This window comes from Nicotiana sylvestris, chromosome 1, assembly GCF_000393655.2.
Source record: "Nicotiana sylvestris chromosome 1, ASM39365v2, whole genome shotgun sequence".
NCBI classification, from domain to species: domain Eukaryota; kingdom Viridiplantae; phylum Streptophyta; class Magnoliopsida; order Solanales; family Solanaceae; genus Nicotiana; species Nicotiana sylvestris.
In genome coordinates, this window is record NC_091057.1 from 98,704,206 (window position 1) to 98,724,364 (window position 20,159).

General features: G+C 36.4%; 1 protein-coding gene across 1 annotated transcript; it reads right to left on the reverse strand.

The window, feature by feature from the left end:
* Nucleotides 1-14,031: 14,031 nt before the first annotated feature.
* Nucleotides 14,032-18,662, reverse strand: LOC104214391 (dolichyl pyrophosphate Glc1Man9GlcNAc2 alpha-1,3-glucosyltransferase). Its single transcript, XM_009764048.2, has 4 exons — nt 17,811-18,662; nt 17,134-17,340; nt 16,705-16,942; nt 14,032-14,676 (listed from the first exon to the last, which is right to left on the reverse strand). The coding sequence occupies exons 1-4, from the start codon at nt 18,588-18,590 to the stop codon at nt 14,312-14,314; spliced, it is 1,590 nt and encodes a 529-aa protein (XP_009762350.2). The 5' UTR covers nt 18,591-18,662; the 3' UTR covers nt 14,032-14,311.
* Between the last annotated feature and the right edge of the window lie 1,497 nt (nt 18,663-20,159).

A 20,159-nucleotide genomic window follows, 5' to 3' on the forward strand; every position in this document is an offset into this window, starting at 1 on the left:
TTCCAAGAAAAAACGATTTTCAGATTATTTTTTATTCTTTTTTAGCATTTTTTCTTACTTTTTTTCCTTTTCCTTTTTCTTTTTTCTTTTACTTTTTTTTCCGTTTCTTCTCTAATTACGGCAGATATTCATTCACCGACGACTTTGTCTAACTATTTTTCTTCCATTTTTTCATTTCACACATAAATTAAACTCTCAAAACGATCCATTCATAAGCAAAGCAAAATACACTCAGATTTGGGGGGAAAAGTTCATCATCAGAAAACCTTTCCGCGCCGGAAAAAAATGATGTAATGAAATTTTAACTGGAAAAAGTTTTCTTAACTTATATTCGTTTTTATTTCTTTTGCTCTTCCTCCCACACATAAATTACACTTTCAAAAAAATTATATATATATATATATATACATACATATAACAAAACACACTTAGATCGGGATAAAAATCTGTTGCCGGAAAAAAAAATCGCCGGAAAAAATGGTGTTTGTGAAATTCTGACGACCACCATTTTATGCCGTCGGCGACCAAAACAAAAAAGAAAGAGAATGAAATAACTAAAAAAAATGAGAATAATAAGAAATAAGAAAAAAGGATAAGAAAAAGAAGAAAGAATAAAAAAAGTACTAAAAATACATGTGGGGCGTGTGTAGCTAGAGTTGTCAATATGGGCCGGGCTGGGCGGCTTTAGCAATTGACGGGCTGGGCTGGGCTGGGCTAGCCCACAATTTTGATGGGCCTTATAATGGTCAGCCCACCACAGCCCTATGTGGGCTGCGGGCCCCCATGGGCAGGTCCATCATTTTTAAAAATATAATTTTATATTTTTTCTTTAAGTTCTGACCTAAAAAAAGATAATTATTTAAAAGTTAAAAATATCTTATTGGAAAAAATTCGCAAAACTTACTAACTTTTTATATTGTTCCAATATATCACAATAAATACTAAAAAAAGTAAAAGACAGGACTATATTTCATTCACTAAAAGTCAAAACTTAAAACAAACTATTCAAGAGAACGTTCATGATGCTTATGAGATATCCAACACATCATCTTCATCAAACACATTTGAATCCGCTTGTGACAAGGTTGTCTTAACATCTTCACTTTCATCTACAATTCATACGCAATATTAATTAGTTAAATTTTAAAAATTAATAATATTTAAATTCACATAAAAAAAATATTACCAGTTTGAGTTCGGGAAAACCTGTGCAGCCAATTTCGAGTAGTAACAAGTGTTTGGATATTTTCATAATAAATGCAACTTCTGTACTTTGTAAGAACACGTCACCAATGCTAAATATTGATTCCGATGGTACAATGATAATAAGAATGCTAAGTACATCACGCACCATCATTGAAAGATCGGGATACTTTCTAGAATGGTCCTTCCAATACATGACAACATCATCTCTTGAAACTTCTCAAGATCAAGTTTTGGTTCCTATTAGTAAAGATCCAATTCTAACTTTCTATCTCTAAAGGCAGTATACTTTTTATTTTTTATATATTTTAAATAAATATTTTATTAGACCCACGGGCCGGGCCGACCTCAGTTAAGCCTCACGGGCCACGGACTTACTCGGGCCGGGCTTAAAAGCTTCGTTTTTACATGGGCTCCAAAACTTCTAGCCCAGCCCTTCTAAATCACGGGCTGGGCTGGGCTGGGCCAACGGGCCAAGCCCATATTGACGGCTCTACGTGTAGCACACCACTTGCCAAGAGTTTGGTTGTCAGCGTTAAGGGTGAAAATAATTACATTTAAAATAAGTTTAGGAGGATAATAGGATTCCCACAAAGAAAAAGTGTGTAGTTGGGAATCCGGGTATAGGTCGAGGGAGGGGGTACTTATGCATTTTCCCGTGTTTTTACTTCTTACTTAAATCAAAATACAAAGTACTACTTTTCCAGTGATGTAGGCAAATCTATAAATACACATAAATTAAATAACAAAACAAATAGGTGTAAGAAAATCACCGACGCCAATAAAAAAAATGTAGAATTTACATTAAGTAAGATAGAAAAATCAACTATTTGCGTAACAAAAATGTTCTTTACAATTTTTTTCTGTCCAATGTGATACTTTTTTTAGATTTGTTATATCCTCATATTTCAATTATATTAGCTCTTAAGTTTTAGTGTTTAATTATATTTATGATAATTATTAAGTTATCAAAGTAGTAATAGATCAACAACAACAACAACAACCCAGTGTAATCCCACAAGTGGGGTCTGGGGAGGGTAATATGTACGCAGACCTTACCTCTACCCCGAGGGACAGAGAGGCTGTTTCCAGGAGACCCTCGGCTCAAAGAGGCAACAAGAGACACTATATTAGTACTATCAATAGACTCATAATAAAACAACATAAAATACCATAAAATCCATAACATAACATAAATACCATAAAATAACAAAGTAACAGCAATATAAGAGATATAGGAAATACGAGAAAGATGTAAGGTATTAATACACAACAGATAAAGCCCATCATCAGTAGTTGATCAATAGCATCCTAAGACTAATTCCTAACTGGCTAGTCTCACTCTAGTGCGCTGTAAAAAAGACATCACAATTTCCCCTAACCTACAACCTTAATGCTCGATCTCCACAATTCCCTGTTTAGGGCCATGTCCTCAGTAACCCTAAGTCGCGCCATATCCTGCCTGATCACCTCTCCCCAATACTTCTTAGGTCTCCCTCTACCTCTCCTCGTACCCACCACCGCCAGTCGTTCACACCTTCTCACCGGTGCATCAGTGTTCCTCCTCTGAATGTGCCCGAACCATCTGAGTCTTGCTTCCCGCATCTTGTCCTCCATGGGGGCCACACCCACCTTCTCTCGAATATCTTCATTTCTAATCTTATCCTTCCTTGTATGCCCGCACATCCACCTCAACATCCTCATCTCTGCAACTTTCATCCTCTGGATGTGTGAGATCTTCACCGGCCAACACTCGGTCCCATACAACATAGCAGGCCTAACCACTGCCCTATAAAATTTACCTTTCAGTAACAGTGGCACTTTCTTGTCACACAGGACTCCCGTCGCTAACCTCCATTTCATCCACCCCACCCCTATACGGTGTGTGACATCCTCGTCGATCTCCCCGGACCCCTGAATAAACGACCCCAGGTACTTGAAACTACCCCTCTTAGGGATGACTTGAGAATCAAGCCTCACTTCCACTCCCGCTTCCGTCGGCTCTGCCCCAAATTTGCACTCAAGGTATTCCGTCTTCGTCCTGCTCAACCTGAAACCTTTGGACTCAAGGGTATGTCTTCAAACCTCTAACCTCTCGCTGACGTCGCGTCGTGTCTCGTCGATTAGGACTATGTCATCAGCAAATAGCATGCACCATGGCAACTCCCCTTGAATATGATGTGTTATAGCATCCATCACCAGGGCAAATAGGAAAGGGCTGAACGCAAACCCTTGGTGCAACCCCGTAATAACCGGAAAATAATCGGAATCGCCTCCTGCTGTCCTAACCCGAGTCTTAGCTCCATCATACATGTCCTTAATCGCCCTAATGTAGGCAACCGGGACCCCTTTAGCCTCTAAGCATCTCCATAAGACCTCCCTAGGAACCCTGTCGTACGCTTTCTCTAGATCGATAAACACCATGTGGAGATCCTTCTTCTTATCCCTGTATTGTTCCACCATCCTCCTAATAAGGTGGATAGCTTCTGTGGTAGATCGCCCCGGCATGAACCCGAACTGGTTGTCTGAAATAGACACCGTCCTTCGCACTCTCATTTCTACCACTCTCTCCCAGACTTTCATGGTATGACTTAGTAATTTAATACCCCTATAGTTGTTACAGATCTGGATATCGCCTTTGTTCTTATACAACGGGACCATTGTACTCCACCTCCACTCTTCGGGCATCCTATTAGTCTTGGATATAACATTAAGCAACTTAGTAAGCCATTCCAAGCCTGCTCTACCCACACACCTCCAAAGCTCAACCGGAATTTCATCTGGTCCGGTAGCTCTGCCCCTTCTCATCTTACGCATTGCCTCCATGACCTCATCGACCTCAATGTCCCGACAACCACTTAGTTCATGGGGGTTGTCGGCATTCCTCAATTCACCTAGTACATTATCCTGATCCCCTTCCTCATTTAGAAGTTTATGAAAGTAGGTCTGCCATCTCCTCTTAATCTGGTCATCCCCCAACAAAACTTTGTCGTCCTCATCTTTTATGCACCTCACTTGGTCCAAATCCCGAGCCGTCCTCTCTCTCACCTTAGCGAGTCAGAGTAACTTCTTCTCCTCGCCTTTGTTCCCTAGTTCCTCATACAAACGAGCAAAAGCTGTCGTCTTTGACTCCGTCATTAAATCAATAACTTTTACACTTATTTAAATAGAATATAATTAGTGATCATTGTAGATATATACAAATACAAGCATATAGTTTTTAAAATCTGCTATACTCATACATTAAAATTTAATTAACTATTATTGAACACTTATTTCATTATATTTGAAACTCACAAGTAATTTTTGAATTATGATACACTAGTTAGTTTTGTTTTACACTCTAATATCAACGATAATGAGTTCTTTACCTTTTTCCAATAAAATTAATAATATCAAAATTATGTAATGAAATATAACTAATCACAAGAGAGACATTATCTGTAACGACTCGACCGGTCGTTTTGAACTTTAGCGCATCGTTTGGCAGTTTGAGACCTTGAGTAGCTTCGCTTCATGTATTATGACTTGTACGTGTGGTCAGAATTGAATTCCGGGAAGTTCAGAGTTGATTCGGATGGAAAATTCTAATTTCGGAAGCTTAAAGTTGAAAAACTTGACTAAGGTTTGACTTTTGAGTAAACGGCCTCGGAATCGGGACTTAAAGGTTCCAATAGGTTCGTATGATGATTTTGGACTTGGGCGTATGTCCGGATCGGGTTTTGGATGACCCAGGAGCGTTTCGGCGCCTATTGTGGAAAGTTAGCATTTTGGATGAATTCATAAGTTTGGGTTGAAGTGGATTTTGATGTTATCGATGTCCGTTTGGGATTCCGTGCCTGGGAATAGCTTCGTATGGTGATTCTGGTCTTAGGAGCACGTCCGGAAGTGGATTTGGAGGCCTGTAGGTCATTTTGGGCCATTTGGTGAAAGTTGAAAATTGAAGGTTTTTGGAAAGTTTGACCTGGAGTAGACTTTTTGATATCGGGGTTGGATTCCGATTCCGAAAGTGGGAATAGGTCAGTAATGTCATTTATGACTTGTGTGCAAAATTTGAAGTTATTCCGGATTGATTTGATACGCTTCGGCGCAAATTATTGAATTTGGAAATTTCATAACTCATAATTCGATTCGAGGCGCGATTCGTAGTTTCAGTATTGTTTAATGTGATTTGAGACCTCGACTAAATTCGTATCATATTTGGGTCTTGATGGTATGATTTGACGGGGTCCCAAGGGGCTTGGGTGTATTTTGAATTATTGGTTGAGAGACTAGTAAAGTTAAGAAATTTAGAATTTGACCATGGTCAATATCGGGTGAAGAAGACCTCTTTTTAGTTTTTTGAGTACGCGAGCAGGTCTGTAGAGTATTTTATGATTGAAATTCATATATGATTTGTGTCCGGAAGGATCCGGATGAGTTTCGGGTGGTTTCGTATCATTTCTGAGAAGTTTGGGTTTGCTTGTTTCTGGTGAGGCATTGCTCATTTGCAATTGCGAACACTGTTCATTGGAGTTTACTGTTCATTCGCAAATGCGAAGCTTTTGTCCGCAAATGCAAACCTGGGCAGATTCTTTTAAATCGGAATTTTGCTCATTTCACTCATTTCTCTCTTAGTTTGGGCGATTTTTGGAGATCTTCAAGGGGCGATTTTTGGAGATCTTCAAGGGGAGATTTTCATCATCCATTGCAAGGTAATTAATTCTCGCATATTATTAGCTAACTACATGGATTCTACAAGGATTTAACAATGAATATTAGTAGAAATTATGAGATTTTGAAAGAAACCTATAAATTAGTATTTTGGACTTTTACCACGAAATTGGACATGAAATTAGGAATACATTATATATTTGAGTTTGTGGTGTTATAGTTAAGTTTATCTTTAAAAAAATTTGAAATCCGGGCATATGGGCCCGAGGGTTGACTTTATTGACTTTTCGAGCGGGGTTGGAAATTGTTTAAATTGATTGATTATGTGTATTAGAGTATATTTTGATTGGTTTGTACCTTGTTCGACTAGTTTTTGGATCGACGGGCATCAGTTTGAGTTGTTAGAGAGGCTTTGGAGCCGGTTATGGAATTTCGGAGCAAGGTAAGTCTCTTTTCTAACTCTGTGAGAGGGAAACTACCCCTAGGTGATGTATTTGATATGTGCTACTTGTTGCGGGAGCTACGTACGCACGAGGTAACGAGAGTCCGTACGTAACTAAATTCATGTTATTATTCAGGTAGACTTAGGTTCACACCATGCTATAGTTGTACTATTTGAGCAGTCCCTTGCCTACTAAATTCCTTTATGTTACATTACGACTCGAGATTAGACTTGTGTAGAGCGATAGATTCGCTATTGTAGAGATTCGACAGGCTTCGTGATTAGCCGCGAATAATTTTACTCCTCTTAGGAATTTCTCCCGCGTTATGCATTCTCATCGAAAGGTTTCCTCAAAGCTCCTTATAACTCATATGTCCCTTCGTGAGTGGGGTCAAGGACCCGTCAAAGCTTTTTATTCTAATGGGATCGGGCCGTTCGCCTCGGCAGGACAAATACATCTATGGTTCGTGTCATTCGACCCTCGCCAGTGCGCATATCTTATGGGATTGGGCTGTTCGCCTCGGTAGGATTATGTACCACACTCTCATGGGAGCGGGTCGTTCGCCTCGGCAGTATAATAGATGTATCTATGGTTATATATCAGATTGTGATGGGATCGGTCCGTACAACCTGAGCATCTCTATAAAATACTCATATGGAATCATGCGTATTATTTGTCAAAAAGCCAGTGTATCTGGGAGTTTTTCTGATTTGAATTATGACGACCTATCTGGTGAATATATACTCCGGTGGAGGAGGTAACTGCTAATCGAGAGTTGGAATTTAATTGTTGAGAGAAGGATTGTACCACGTATTTATATTTGTTTATCTCGTTTATTTACTCTACCCCATATTTGTTTACTTCTTACTGTATCTGTCTTATTGCACCACTAGTAAGTATCAATGTCGACCTCTCGTTACTACTTTTCTGGGTTTAGGCTAGATACTTACTGGGTATGCATTGATATACGTACTCATGATGCACTTGCTACACTTATTGTACAGGCATACATATATGTTTCTGGTGGTCCTCTGGGTGCAGAGGCGCGGCTGTTGCGGGGACTTTACGGTGAGCTGCACTTTCTTGATACGATCCGCAACATACAAAGTCTTCATCAGAGTTATTTATATTCTCCGTCTAACTTGTATTTCAGACAGATGTCGTATTATTATTGTACTCATTAATAGATGCTTATGCACTTGTGACATCGGGTTTTGGGGGTTCTTACGGGATTGTACATTATTGTAGTTCGTGTAAATATTATCACTTACCCTGTAAATTCTATTTCATACTCTTTAATTAATGAAAATTAGATTTCAAATACTAAAAGGAGTAATTAAGTTAATCATTCATCGTTGGCTTGCCTGACAGTGGTATTAGGCGCCATCACGACAACCGCAATTTTTAAATATATAGCTAAGACTTTGTAGCTATATATGCATAATGTTGTAGTGGCAGAAACCTAGAAGGAATTTTCCTATATTTTGTGATTATAGCAACCTGAAATAACATAACAGGGAGAATTGTTACAAGCTCATGCACTGTGAGTTTTGTAAAATGAAAGGCCATATCAAAGAAAATTGTTATAAGATAATAGGTTATCCAGCTGATTTCAAAAGGAAGAAGAAAGCTAATGCAGTCATAGGAGGTAATCATGCATTTGATTTTATTCTCAATCAATAACAACAAAATATTGCATAGGCTCAACATGTGACTAACACTGGACAACAATAAGGAAATGGGCAAGTCTTAGCTACATTTTACTCAAGAACGGTATAACCAAATGTTAATACTGCTGAACAAATCTCAAGTATTTGAGGCTAGTGATAATCTGAATGTACTGAAATGGATAGTTGATACATGGGCAACAAATCATATGATTAATAATGAATTTGTCTTGAAAAATGGTGTGTTAGTAGGAAATTCTGGGAATGTTCAGTTGCCTAATGGGGAGTCAGCAAGTATCACTCAAGCGGGAGATTGTCACTTAGCAGGAGGTGAATGATTGAAAATGTGCTTTGTGTACCAGACTTTAAGTTTAATCTTCTCTCTGTGTCTAAGATAACAAAGGCTTTGAACTGTTGTGCCATATTTTTTCCCAATTTCTTTATCTTTCGGGATCTCTTCACTGGGAAGGTGAAGGAGATTGGTAAGGAAGAAGATGACTTATATGTCTTAAATTCAAAGAAAAGGAAACCACTTACTGAAGGCCCAAAATCAATGACAATTTTGGAGAGTTGAATGCAGCTATTTGGCACCAGAGGTTAGGGCATGTGCCTATGGCAGTAATAAAAAAATTAGTGTTTTTAGAGATAATTCTAGTTTTATAATAAGTCATTGTGACATTTGTCCCTTAACTAAACAAACAAGAGTTCCTTTTTCCGGTCAGTTGTACTAAGACAAATGATCTTTTTCATTTGGTTCATATGCATATTTGGGGCCCATACAAGGTGCCCAATTATAATGGAATGAGATATTTTCTAACATTGTTTGATGACTTTTCTAGATGGACTTGTATTTTTATGTTACAACTTAAGTATGATGTAATTACTATGTTGAGAGATTTTATAGTAATGGTTATGAATAAGTTTAACAAAAGGACAAAGATCTTCAGATCAGACAATGGCTCAGAGTTCATTAACAGCCACTGCAATGCACTGTTCAGACAATATGGTATCCTATATCAGAGTTCTTGTCCATATACCCCACAACAAAATGGGGTGGTAGAAAGTAGGCATAAACACATGCTAAAAACTGCTCGGGCTATCAGATTTCAGGGGCATTTACCTCTCAAATTTTGGGGAGACTGTATAGAATCAACAGTCTATGTGATCAATAGAATTCTATCATCAATACTAGGTAACAAATCACCTTTTGCATCGTTGTTACATATGAGGGTCTTTGACAGTTTATGTTACGCTACCAACTTAGTCAGGAGAGACAAGTTTGGGCCTAGAGCAATCAAGTCAGTGTTACTAAGCTATGCTTCTACTCAGAAAGGATATAAGTTGTATGACATGGACAACAAGTCCATTTTTGTAAGCAGAAATGTGGTCTTCAATGAAGGAGTCTTTCCTTTCCAATAGAAAATGGAAACTGTGACTCCAACTTTCCCTCAACCCACTTTTGTATTTCCTTCTTACGAAGAACTGAGACAACATGTCCCATCTGAGCCTCTAACTCTTATAGTGTCTGCATTAACTTCTCCTATTGTTTCAGAAATTCCTGCTGCATCGAAAGTTTCCTCTTCTTCTCAAACTCAAATACTTGCTTCAGAACCATTAAGAAAGTCAGGCAGGCCTAGTAAAACTCCAATTTGGCTTCAAGATTATGTTCAACCAGACAAAGAAAAGAGGATTGCCAATACTTGCATATATCCTCTCACTTCTGTATTGAATTACAATGCTATGCTCTTGGACCTACTTATCGGAGCCTTGTTGCTAAGCTCTCCACAGAAGTTGAACTAAGAACTTACTCTGAAGCTACAAAGGACCCTAGATGGGTTGATGCTATGAAAGCAGAAATACAAGCACTGGAAGTCAACCATACTTGATCCATCATGCCTCTTCCTCCTAGGAAGAAAGCCATCGGCTGTAAATGGGTATACAAGATAAAGTATAAAGCTTCATATGATATTGAAAGGTTCAAAGCAAAGCTTGTCGCAAAAGGTTATAGTCAAAAGGAAGGAATTGACTATCAAGAAATCTTTTCACATGTGGTGAAAATGGTGACAGTGAGAGCAGTTCTATCTTTAGCAGCAGCTCACAAGTGGCAGATTTATCAGATGGATGTGTTTAATGTGTTCATGCAGGGTGATTTAACTGAGAAAGTTTATATGCAGTTACCTCCTGGCTTCACACAGTCACATGGGGAGCAACATGTTGTAGGCTACTCAAGTCTCTCTATGAACTTAAGCAAGCCTCTCGTCAGTGGAACATCAAATTGACCATAACTTTAATGTCTTCTGGTTTTACTCAGAGTCATCTGGATTACTCCTTACTTATTAAGAAGGTGTTAGACAAAATGGTCATAGTCTTGATCTATGTAGATAATCTCTTGATCACGGGTAATGACTCTGAACTCATCCAGAAAACTAAAGGCATTCTGCAGTACAGTTTCAAAATTAAAGATCTTGAAGAGCTAAGATATTTTCTTGGGCTGGAATTTGCTAGAAGTGAGGAGGGCATATTGATGCATCAACAAAAATATGCTCTAGAGCTCCTCTCTAATTTGGGATTGACTGGTTCTAAGCGTTTAGCTACCCCATTGGAACCTAACTTGAAGCTTACTACAGTTGTTTTTATCAGCATATTGGGGAAATGGTGATAAATTGCTTGCCGGCCCTAGTGTTTATCAATGACTGATTGGTCATTTACTATATTTGACCATTAGTTGGCCTGATATTTCTTTTGCAGTCCAAACTCTTAGCCAATTTATGCATGCTCCCAAAGTTTCTCACATTGAGGCTGCTAATCGTATGGTTAGATATATCAAGCATGCTCCTGGCTTGGATATCTTTTTTTCTGCTTCTAGTGCAGCCCAGCGACATGCCTTCTGTGATGCAAACTGGACCTCCTACCTTAACACTAGACGATCAATTACAGGGTACCTTATCATGTATGGTGATTCTCTCATATCTTGGAAGTCGAAGAAACAATCCACCATCTCAAGAAGTTCTGCTGAAATAGAGTACAGGAGTAAGGGCTCGACTGTCGCTGAGATTACTTGGCTCATTGGCTTGTTCAAAGAGCTCAATGTTGAGCTTTATCTACCTGTGCCTCTTCATTGTGATAGCAAATCTGCTATCCAGATTGCTGTCAATCCTGTTTTCCACAAGCGGACCAAACATATTGATATCGATTGCCATTTCATTCGCGAGAAGATTTAGCAAGGTTTGGTCAAGACTATCTATCTAGCCTCTGCTGAACAACCTGCCGATGTGCTTACTAAGGGTCTTCCTCGTTTGCAATATCATCACTTGCTTTCCAAGCTAGGGATGAAGAACATCTTCATTTCCCCTAGCTTGAGGGAGGTGTAGAAGATAGTGTTAGTTGTACACATGGAACTTAGTCTATTATTCCATATGTTAGTTAGTTAGCTCACCTAACCATAGTTAGTTGATAACTTAACCCAGGTAGTTACTTGTTCGTTAAGTAGACCATAATTAATCAATTGTATATAAATACTTGTAACTCATATTGTAAAAAGTAAGAGAGATCATTTTCTTCTCCCAATTCTGTTAGTCATTTCCTCGGTAAGCAATTCTCTCTTCTACTTGCTAAATCAATTGGGCACACACTGAATTTGCTTTTATCGCTGAATTCAACAAATTCCTCTGTTTTTTAAAATTATACTAACACGGTAACACCACACTTTTGTTTTTCCTTTTACGTAACTTGTGGGGATTGTTCATGTCGAAGACTACTACTGACCAAGTGATAGAAATGGATCAACAGTTAAAATAAGGATTTGCTGATTATTATAGGTAAAAAAGAAAATGATTTACGATGATTAGATTTTGGGAGTATTTAAATGAGAAATTATAAAGAACAGTCAAAAGATAGCTTATGAATGCAACCACGGTCCACAAAGCTTAGAATTACTTACATCTGGTTGATGTGTGGATTTATTATAGTAAACGATAATCAACAATTTTTATTGAATATTGTTATAATAACATTTGTAAATATTATTTCGAAACAATAACATATATACTTCATGATAATGAGATGTTGAGGGAACTAATTTTTTTTTATTTTTTTTGGGTAAAGTATGGAAACATGATGTATCGATATGAAAGTCAAATTGTTTAGTTAGTTAATTGTGTATTACAAATGGACCAATGTTACTAACGTAATTTGAATTATAAGATACTATTAAATTGCGTTTACTATTGAGTAAGCAAGGTTAGAGAAATAACATAGCAAGTTTTTAATAGATCTATCAAAGATAAAATTTGTTTCAAAGTCGAGGGTCACGTAGGTTATAAATCCATATTATTGTTGTCAGCTAAAACACATTTTCTATAATATATTCAACGTGCATTTTGCAAGAATAGAAACGGCATGCCTTTATACTTTATCTTATTTTTCCGAAGTAGATATAATCTTTAAAAGACTCACAAAAGATTGTGGTGAGATGAATAAGATCTCTCCCATCTTAATTAAAGGTTGAAATAAAAAAAAAATCTTGGTAGAGATTAAGGAGCGTTTCTCACAAAAGATTGTGGTGAGATGAATAAGATCTCTCCCATCTTAATTAAAGGTTGAAATAAAAAAAAATCTTGGTAGAGATTAAGGAGCGTTTCTCACTTTAATGAGCCTTACACGAGATAAATCTGAAGAATGAAAAATCAAAAAAAAATCTTAAAGAAAGAACTCAAATAGAAAAGGCATAAAGATTGGAAGGCTAATAAAGACCAAAGATTTCTTTTTATATGGGGTTAATGAGCAATGTCATGACGAATTATAAAAGTGGAGTATAAAATAACTCGCATTGAGAAAAACAAATACTAAAAATAGGAAGGGTGAGAAATGGTACAATTCATTAAAACCATTATACTTATTCCAAATTGACTATACAACAAGGGAACCTAATATTTTATCCATTCTTTTATATATTTGGTCATTATCAAGGAACTTATTGCGAGATAATTCAAGTATATTCCTTTAATTTGAAAATTGAATATTAAAATTACTGTTTTTTCTTTAATTTATTTTATTTCTCGAAGAGGAGCTTGGCCTGTGGATAAGGTCCCACTAAAATATTTGAAACTTCCTATTCTTCTTTTGAAACAAGCATATATCTAGATTTCCTGTCCAATCCACAAATTGATTAGAGGTATCTCTCATAATATTTTTTGTCTTTTCGAAAATGCTCTTAAATTATTTTTTTAACGAGAAAGTCGTGGTTTTTATATTTTCTTACTTGTAACCGTATAAATCTTCCTCTTAAAATCATTAGATTAGATCTTATATTCGTTGGTTTTAACAATATAGACTTTATTAGCACTTGAAAGTATTTTTCTTGTTCAATCACCGACATTGACTGTGATTTAAAAAATTGATTGAAGCAGTTCAAATCAACCAGGTTAATGTTGGTATAGAGCAGGTATAGGTTTACGAGTTTTTTGGATTCAATGCATCCATTTTTTTTCTCTTGAATTTCACGGTCTATTTGCTATGCAAAACGTTAACCCATTGAACAAATAGTGAGCGTCGATTTTCCCCCCATTTCTTTTATTCTGTCGTTTTTTTTCCTCCTTGAATCAACTTGTGAACTATTCCACAACCAACTTCTGCCATCAATATGTCACTAAGGTTTAAAATGAGCCTACTATATTTGCTATCATCATTTTTAGCTCCCATTTGGCCATAAAATTTGGGATTTTTTTTCTTCCAAATGTCTGTTTGATTATAAATTTTAACCATTTTTTGGCAGATTTTGAAAATAAAATCTTCAAATCGCCAAAGCAGCTCTAGAGTAATTTTTGAAGTTTTCTACTCACAAAACTTCAACTACTTTCAAGTAAAATGCATATCCAAATACAATTTCAATTTTCAAAAACTCATTTTTTTCAAATTTCAACCAAATCTATGTCCAAACGCTAGTTTATATTGCCACGGGCCAAGTTTCCATATTTTATGTGCAAACCAGCAAAGATCCTATTTGTTTCAACTATATGAGTGGAACTAATATCCAGAAAGACATAATAAAGAACTAACAAACGATGTCAAACAAGCACCAAAAACCAATGAGGTAGATTCTTCTTTATAATAAATTTTAACACACAACTTCCTGCAAATCTTTTAAGAAAAGAAATGAGCATTAACAACTCTGATACAAGTCAATAATAAAGCTATTGCCGTCTAAGAAACTCTGCTATTAGATTGAAATTCTCGAAACTGTCTACAGATACAGATGATGCTACAAAGCCAATCTAGATTTAGCATTTTAGCTACGTGTATCAAATTATATGTATATAAGCAGCTGGTATTTGTATCCTACCTGTGTTAATGTAATTTAATAATCTGCCTCAACTGCCATATCCAAGAGTACATCATTCCGAAGGCACAGTATATGCTGATCAACATAAGAGGCAAGAAAGGAAGCCTCTCAGTGAAGAGGATGGGATGAACTAATTGTCCATATATCTCAACAGCCAGGAGACCTACCAAGTATAACTTCCCAAACCATCCAATGACGAACCTCGTTTTGTCATATCTTTTCTGTTCAGATTCAGCTGTTTTTCTAGCAGTTGTGGCAAAATGCGAGGAGAACCCAATCCACATCAGTGAAGCATGTAACAGCAGTAAGAGAACCTTAATTGGATACTCTTGGGCTTCAAATAATAGCGGGAAAAGAGAATAGCAGGACACTGCATGCACAGCAGCGTAACATGTTAGTCTCCAGAAATAAAAGTCACAGAGCAGTACAAAACAAGAAAAAAAGGAAGAAGGAATAGCAGCAGCACGACAATAGTAACGAAAAACAGGCAAAGGAAGAAAGCCAGGAAGGTATGTTGATAGATGTCCTATTCCATCTAGAAAGATTTTAAACACCCAGCATAATAAGGATAATTTTGAGGTCAGCCATGAAAAATCTGAGGCACTGGTGAAAGGTTGGATAGCTCAAGAATACCACTATAACAAACTGACCGATATACAGCATAGAACATTGTATGAGTTTTTACTTGGGGAGCATTTCTAGTAATTCATTTTTTCTAACTGATGGAGTACTAAAACTAATGTGTTTTTCATATACCAAATCGTGATTGAAGTTTTGGTTTTCTGGGACACTAAAGATCTAGAGCAAATAGACTAGCTCCCTATATCTTCTATCTAGTGCCTGCCTCCTCCCCCCCTGCACACCCAAAGAAGAAAAAGGAAAAAGAAAGGCTAGAACTTGAAGCTGCTTATTGATTAACCCATTTCATACATGCAAATTTGTCGGTAACCTCGTGCAATTAAAACTTACAAGTACAATTAGTGCAACATAATAGTAACACCAAAATCTTACACATATGAGGATCAAAAAGTTGTTAATGATATGGATAGAAGCATGTTAATGATATCCATAGTTGTTAATGATGAAGAGAAAGAAACAGGTATCGACCTGGTCTTTAGACCGTTTTAAGTGATTCTACTAGCTCAAGATTAGATTCCATAGTTGAAAACTACTTGTCTATAGTGTTTTATCAAAAAAGAAAAAAGACACTACTTGTCAGTAGTGGAAGATTCAATTGTACTGCAGAATAGAAGAATTTGTTGAATCCTCTGTGGAGTCCTAGTCCAAGCATTAACTTAGGAAACTCTCATATTACTTTTCGCTTTAACAAATCTTTATCCAAATAGTTTAGGTCTCTTATATAGCTTCTCAAAAAAGACCACTTGCACCAGAAAAATAGCAAAAAAATTCAGCATGAAATCTTTCTTAACATCAAAGATGTTAGCAAAAGTAATGGAGGCCCTTTTTTTTTATTTTTTGAAAAAGAAAGAAAAAAAATTAAGTAGAAATATACAATTTAATAATTTTTTATTAAAACCAAATTGATATTGAAGTAGAAATATACAAATCATGTATGCCACAATCTGGTTTGTAGCTTCTCAAAAAAGACCACTTACACCAGAAAAATAGGAAAGAATTTCAGCATGAAATCTTTCTTAACATCAAGGATGTTAGTAAAAGTAATGGAGGCCTTTTTTTTCCAATCAAAGCCATAGATAATTTTTCGTTAAAACCAAATTGGGTTTTAAACAGAAATACACAAATCATGTATGCCACAATCTGGTTTAATACCATATCCTTGTACATTTTACTGTGGAATTTAATTGTAAAGCCTAGTAATCATGCAATGTATTACTGATTCATCATGTTAAAGATAAACTGCACTGGCAGCACTTCTGAAAAATGCATTTTGACCCATTGGTGTACCATGATGCTTTATGAGACATGATATTGATATTAATAGTAAAATGGGAGCCTCTTGCAGAAATGCAGGATAAGGCTGCGTACAATAAACCCTTGTGATCCGGCCCTTCCCCGGACCCCGCGCATAGCGGGAGCCTAGTGCTCCGGACTGCCCTTTTTAATAGCAAAATGGCATTTGAAAGTTTCCAAACTGAAAGAGCTCTAAATTTTGTACAGTCATATAAAATGAGTGATTCCCAGCAAAAATAAAATAAAGTATAAGAACAAAAGAAACACCAATGTAGGAACAACTCCTAGAAGATGGTAGCAAACAGAAGAGCAAGTGAACTATGCACTAAGATATAAATATGATTTTTTCTGTAAATTGAGATGGTAAAAGACTATCACATAAATCACATTGCAATACAAAATCAAGTCTTCCAGATGACTATGAGAGGTCAACCATCGCTAACAAGTGAGTAAAACAGGGTATTACCTATCGACAAATAGAAATAGTGTTTTGCATCTTCCACACTTTTCAAGGCAATGATGGCAAGAGGAATCACAAAGTGAAGTGAAGCTTTCTCATGAACATGCCAGCCAAACATAAAGCCGCATGTGTAAGCATAGGCTATCCATCTAGTAATCATCCTTGGTTGGGGTTCTCTCCAAGCCTTTATAAGACATGGAGCTATTGCAAGCAAGACAAAACCGAAGGTAATCATGGGGGTGACCTGCAATATATAGGTCCGTGTAAGCGTAGACTGTTCAAAAGCCCTCAAACTAATATTATTTGGTGAAAGGTTACTTTTTTACCATGTTTTCAAATTTCAAGATTCCTAATCTTGAGTTAGTGAAGTTATTGTCAACAAACAAGATACACACACACAATATGTTGGATGATGAGATGAATGGGTGTGCTTACTCTAGGTAACACAGCAAAAGGAGAGGAGTCCCCAACTAGTCCACCAGTGAATGAAGCTGCCGGTGCTTGGACGTTGAAACCCATTTTTACAAGCAAAAATGCTAACACTTTATCGAGAATTATATAGAATACCCAGAAGTTGGGAGCCCAGTAAGCATGACAGAGTCCCCGACCAAAAGGAAACATTCGATGGAACACTTGCTGTATCTGCAACAGGGTTGATGGCAAATTATCAGGATGATGGTAGATTACACAGGCAGTGAGTTCCCTACTTTACCATACCATTCAATAAACAGAAACAACCACTTTGATCAGCTTAAATTTGAAAATGGGTTATCTAACTGCAGCAAATTTCAAGCATCATGAGCTATCAGGCTACAAGAATGAAAGAACAAGACAATAAGATTTAAGGAAGTACATTCAGCAATCAACACCATGTTTCTACAATCTTGTAACTAGCTATTTATTATCATTCTACGAGCCTAAGTCTGAATGGAGTAACATGATCAGTGAGAGTTCGCATAGCTGAATCCAACAAGCTTGGATTGAGATGTTTTTGTTGTTCTATGAGCCTAAATGTCAACTTATTACACGATCTAAATTGAGAACTAACTATCAACCCACACAGAGAACTAAAAGATCCGAACTTTCCTATGGACAAAAGAGCAAATTTTTACCTGTCCATGATACAGAAAAGGGCCATAAGCAGCAGCAAAAACAGCGACAACAGCACTCCCCATAAGAACCAATCTCCCAAACCCTCTAATAAACCCACCCCTACAATAATGCCTCAACAAATAAACAAAATAAACAGGAGCAGCAACAGCAAACAAATGCTTAAAACACAACAAAACTGCAAAAACAAAACCACCTAGCAAATCCTTCCCTTCCTCCAAAGCTGAAATCGAAATCAAAAGCAGCCCCAGAAGAAACCCATTATACTGAAAATGCAAATGGTCCACAATCATCAACCCAGGCGAAAAAATAACCAAAACCCAGATCAAGACTCTCTCTTTATACCCCAAATTCCTTGTCAATCTATAAATACCAAAAACCAACACAAAATCAGATATTATAACAGTAAGTTTTTGAAAATAAATTGTGGGGAGTGATTTGTAATTGAGCCCATGATGAAGATGGACCATGATGGGGTCCACAAGAGAAGCAAAGAAAGAAAGGAAATGCTCGAAATGGGCAAAAAAGGGAGGGTAATCGAGGGTCCATGGGCTAGTTTGATCAGAGTACCATTGAGAAAGGGGAAGGGAGTGAGTAATAGCAAGCCAATTACGGTGGACTTCGAAATCTGTGCTGTGATAAGCTGGGATGAGGAGGAGTTTGATGCAAGTGGCTACAAGGGAAACCCGTAGGATCTCTGTGATGGGTTTGTTGGCTTTGGGTTTTGGGATCTGTTGGGTTTGATGTTGCTGTTGTTTGTGGTGTTTTTTGGGGGGTTTCATGGCTTGGGCCGACGGCGAAGTGGTGTTTTGGGTTGTTGAGATTTGACGGGGGAGGTTGAAGAAGAAGAGTGACATGTCAGCAATGACACGTCATGTATTGTCCAGGTCAGCAGCTAGCTGGCTTTGTTAGGCCTCACATATACTTTCTAAAAAAGGTTTTGAAATAATTACCTACAAAAACAAAATTATTTAATCTGGTCTACCTATTTGTTTTCCTACCCATAAATTAATTATATTTTCTACCTATAGTAATTTTTTGTGGGATTATTCTCCAATTCTTTTTTATTTCTATGCTTATTTTCTTTTTCTTTTTTATTTTTTTTCTTTTCTCGTTTTCTTCTCTCTTTTTTTTTGCTTTTCTAATTTCATTTAACTTCTTTTTTTTATATTCTTTTTCTCTTCATAATCTAATTTCATTTACTGTTTTTATTATTTTTTATTATTCTATTTTTTATATTATTACTAAATAAAAATCAAATTGTGTACCAATTAAATGTAGCTAATACAACCAAATAAATATTAACTATCATATGATATCAGTATAGTATATAACTATACCAACATGGTATACAATTATACGCAAAGAGTTAAAAAAAATTAATTCAATTATTAAACTAAAATAATATCAGTTGTCAATAAAAAAAATTAAAAATTTCTAAAAGGATCTAATTGTAAGAGTATACCGTTACGTTATATAGCATACTATAAAAAAAATTGCATTTTCAATTTGCCCCTCACGCGGGGTAAAAGCTTAAAACAAATTAAAAGGGAAAAGGCAAGTGAATTTACGGGTAATAAGTATACTATTATAGTATATTGTATACTATTACAGCATATTGTTACAGTATCTTGCATATTATTACAGTATACCATAACAATATATTGTATACTATAATAGTATATTGTTGCAGTATAACTATATACTCCTATAGTATATTAGTATATTGTAGCAGTATACTATTTTGTAAACTATAATAGTGTACTGTTGCAGTATAGCTATATACTCCTACATCATATTGTATACCGTAGCTGTGTTCTTCTTCGATTTTCAACTGAAAATTTCGATCTCAATCACCTCAAATCAACTCCAAAATCAGTATTAACTTCCAGAATGTACTATAAGCAATATTTAACATCACACATTTTGAATCAAACAAAAAATCTTCAAAAATAAAATTGATCTTCAAGCCCAACAATGGTGGATAATGGAAAGATTCTCAAAGGATGATATTAGCATGGGACCAGAGACGTAAATGACCAGAGACTTCTGTAAATGTCATACCCACAAATATTATTACTGCCACACAAAACTAAGGATATTCTTTTGGAGTTTGAATCTCTATTTCAGCACTTGAGGTTCTCTTTCAAGATTCCTTGTTTGCGGGAACTATTTCATTAAAGTTCGTACTCAACAACTAAAGCTCTTAAATATTTAATTGCATGCCAGAAAAAATATTATGAGGTTGCTGGACAAGATAATAGAGAAAAGAAGAAAATCCAAAGAAAAGTTTGATGACTTTCTAGCTCAGCTTTTGTTTGCAGGTTGCAGCTGGAAAATTAGCGGGTAAT

Coding starts and splice junctions, on each gene's coding strand:
- LOC104214391 (XM_009764048.2), bottom strand. CDS start 18,590: ATGAAACCCCCCAAAAAACACCACAAACAACAGCAACATCAAACCCAA. Junction 17,341..17,810: donor CTTTTCTGTATCATGGACAG/GTAAAAATTTGC, acceptor ACCCTGTTGCAG/ATACAGCAAGTGTTCCATCG. Junction 14,677..16,704: donor CTATTTCTATTTGTCGATAG/GTAATACCCTGT, acceptor CTGTGCATGCAG/TGTCCTGCTATTCTCTTTTC.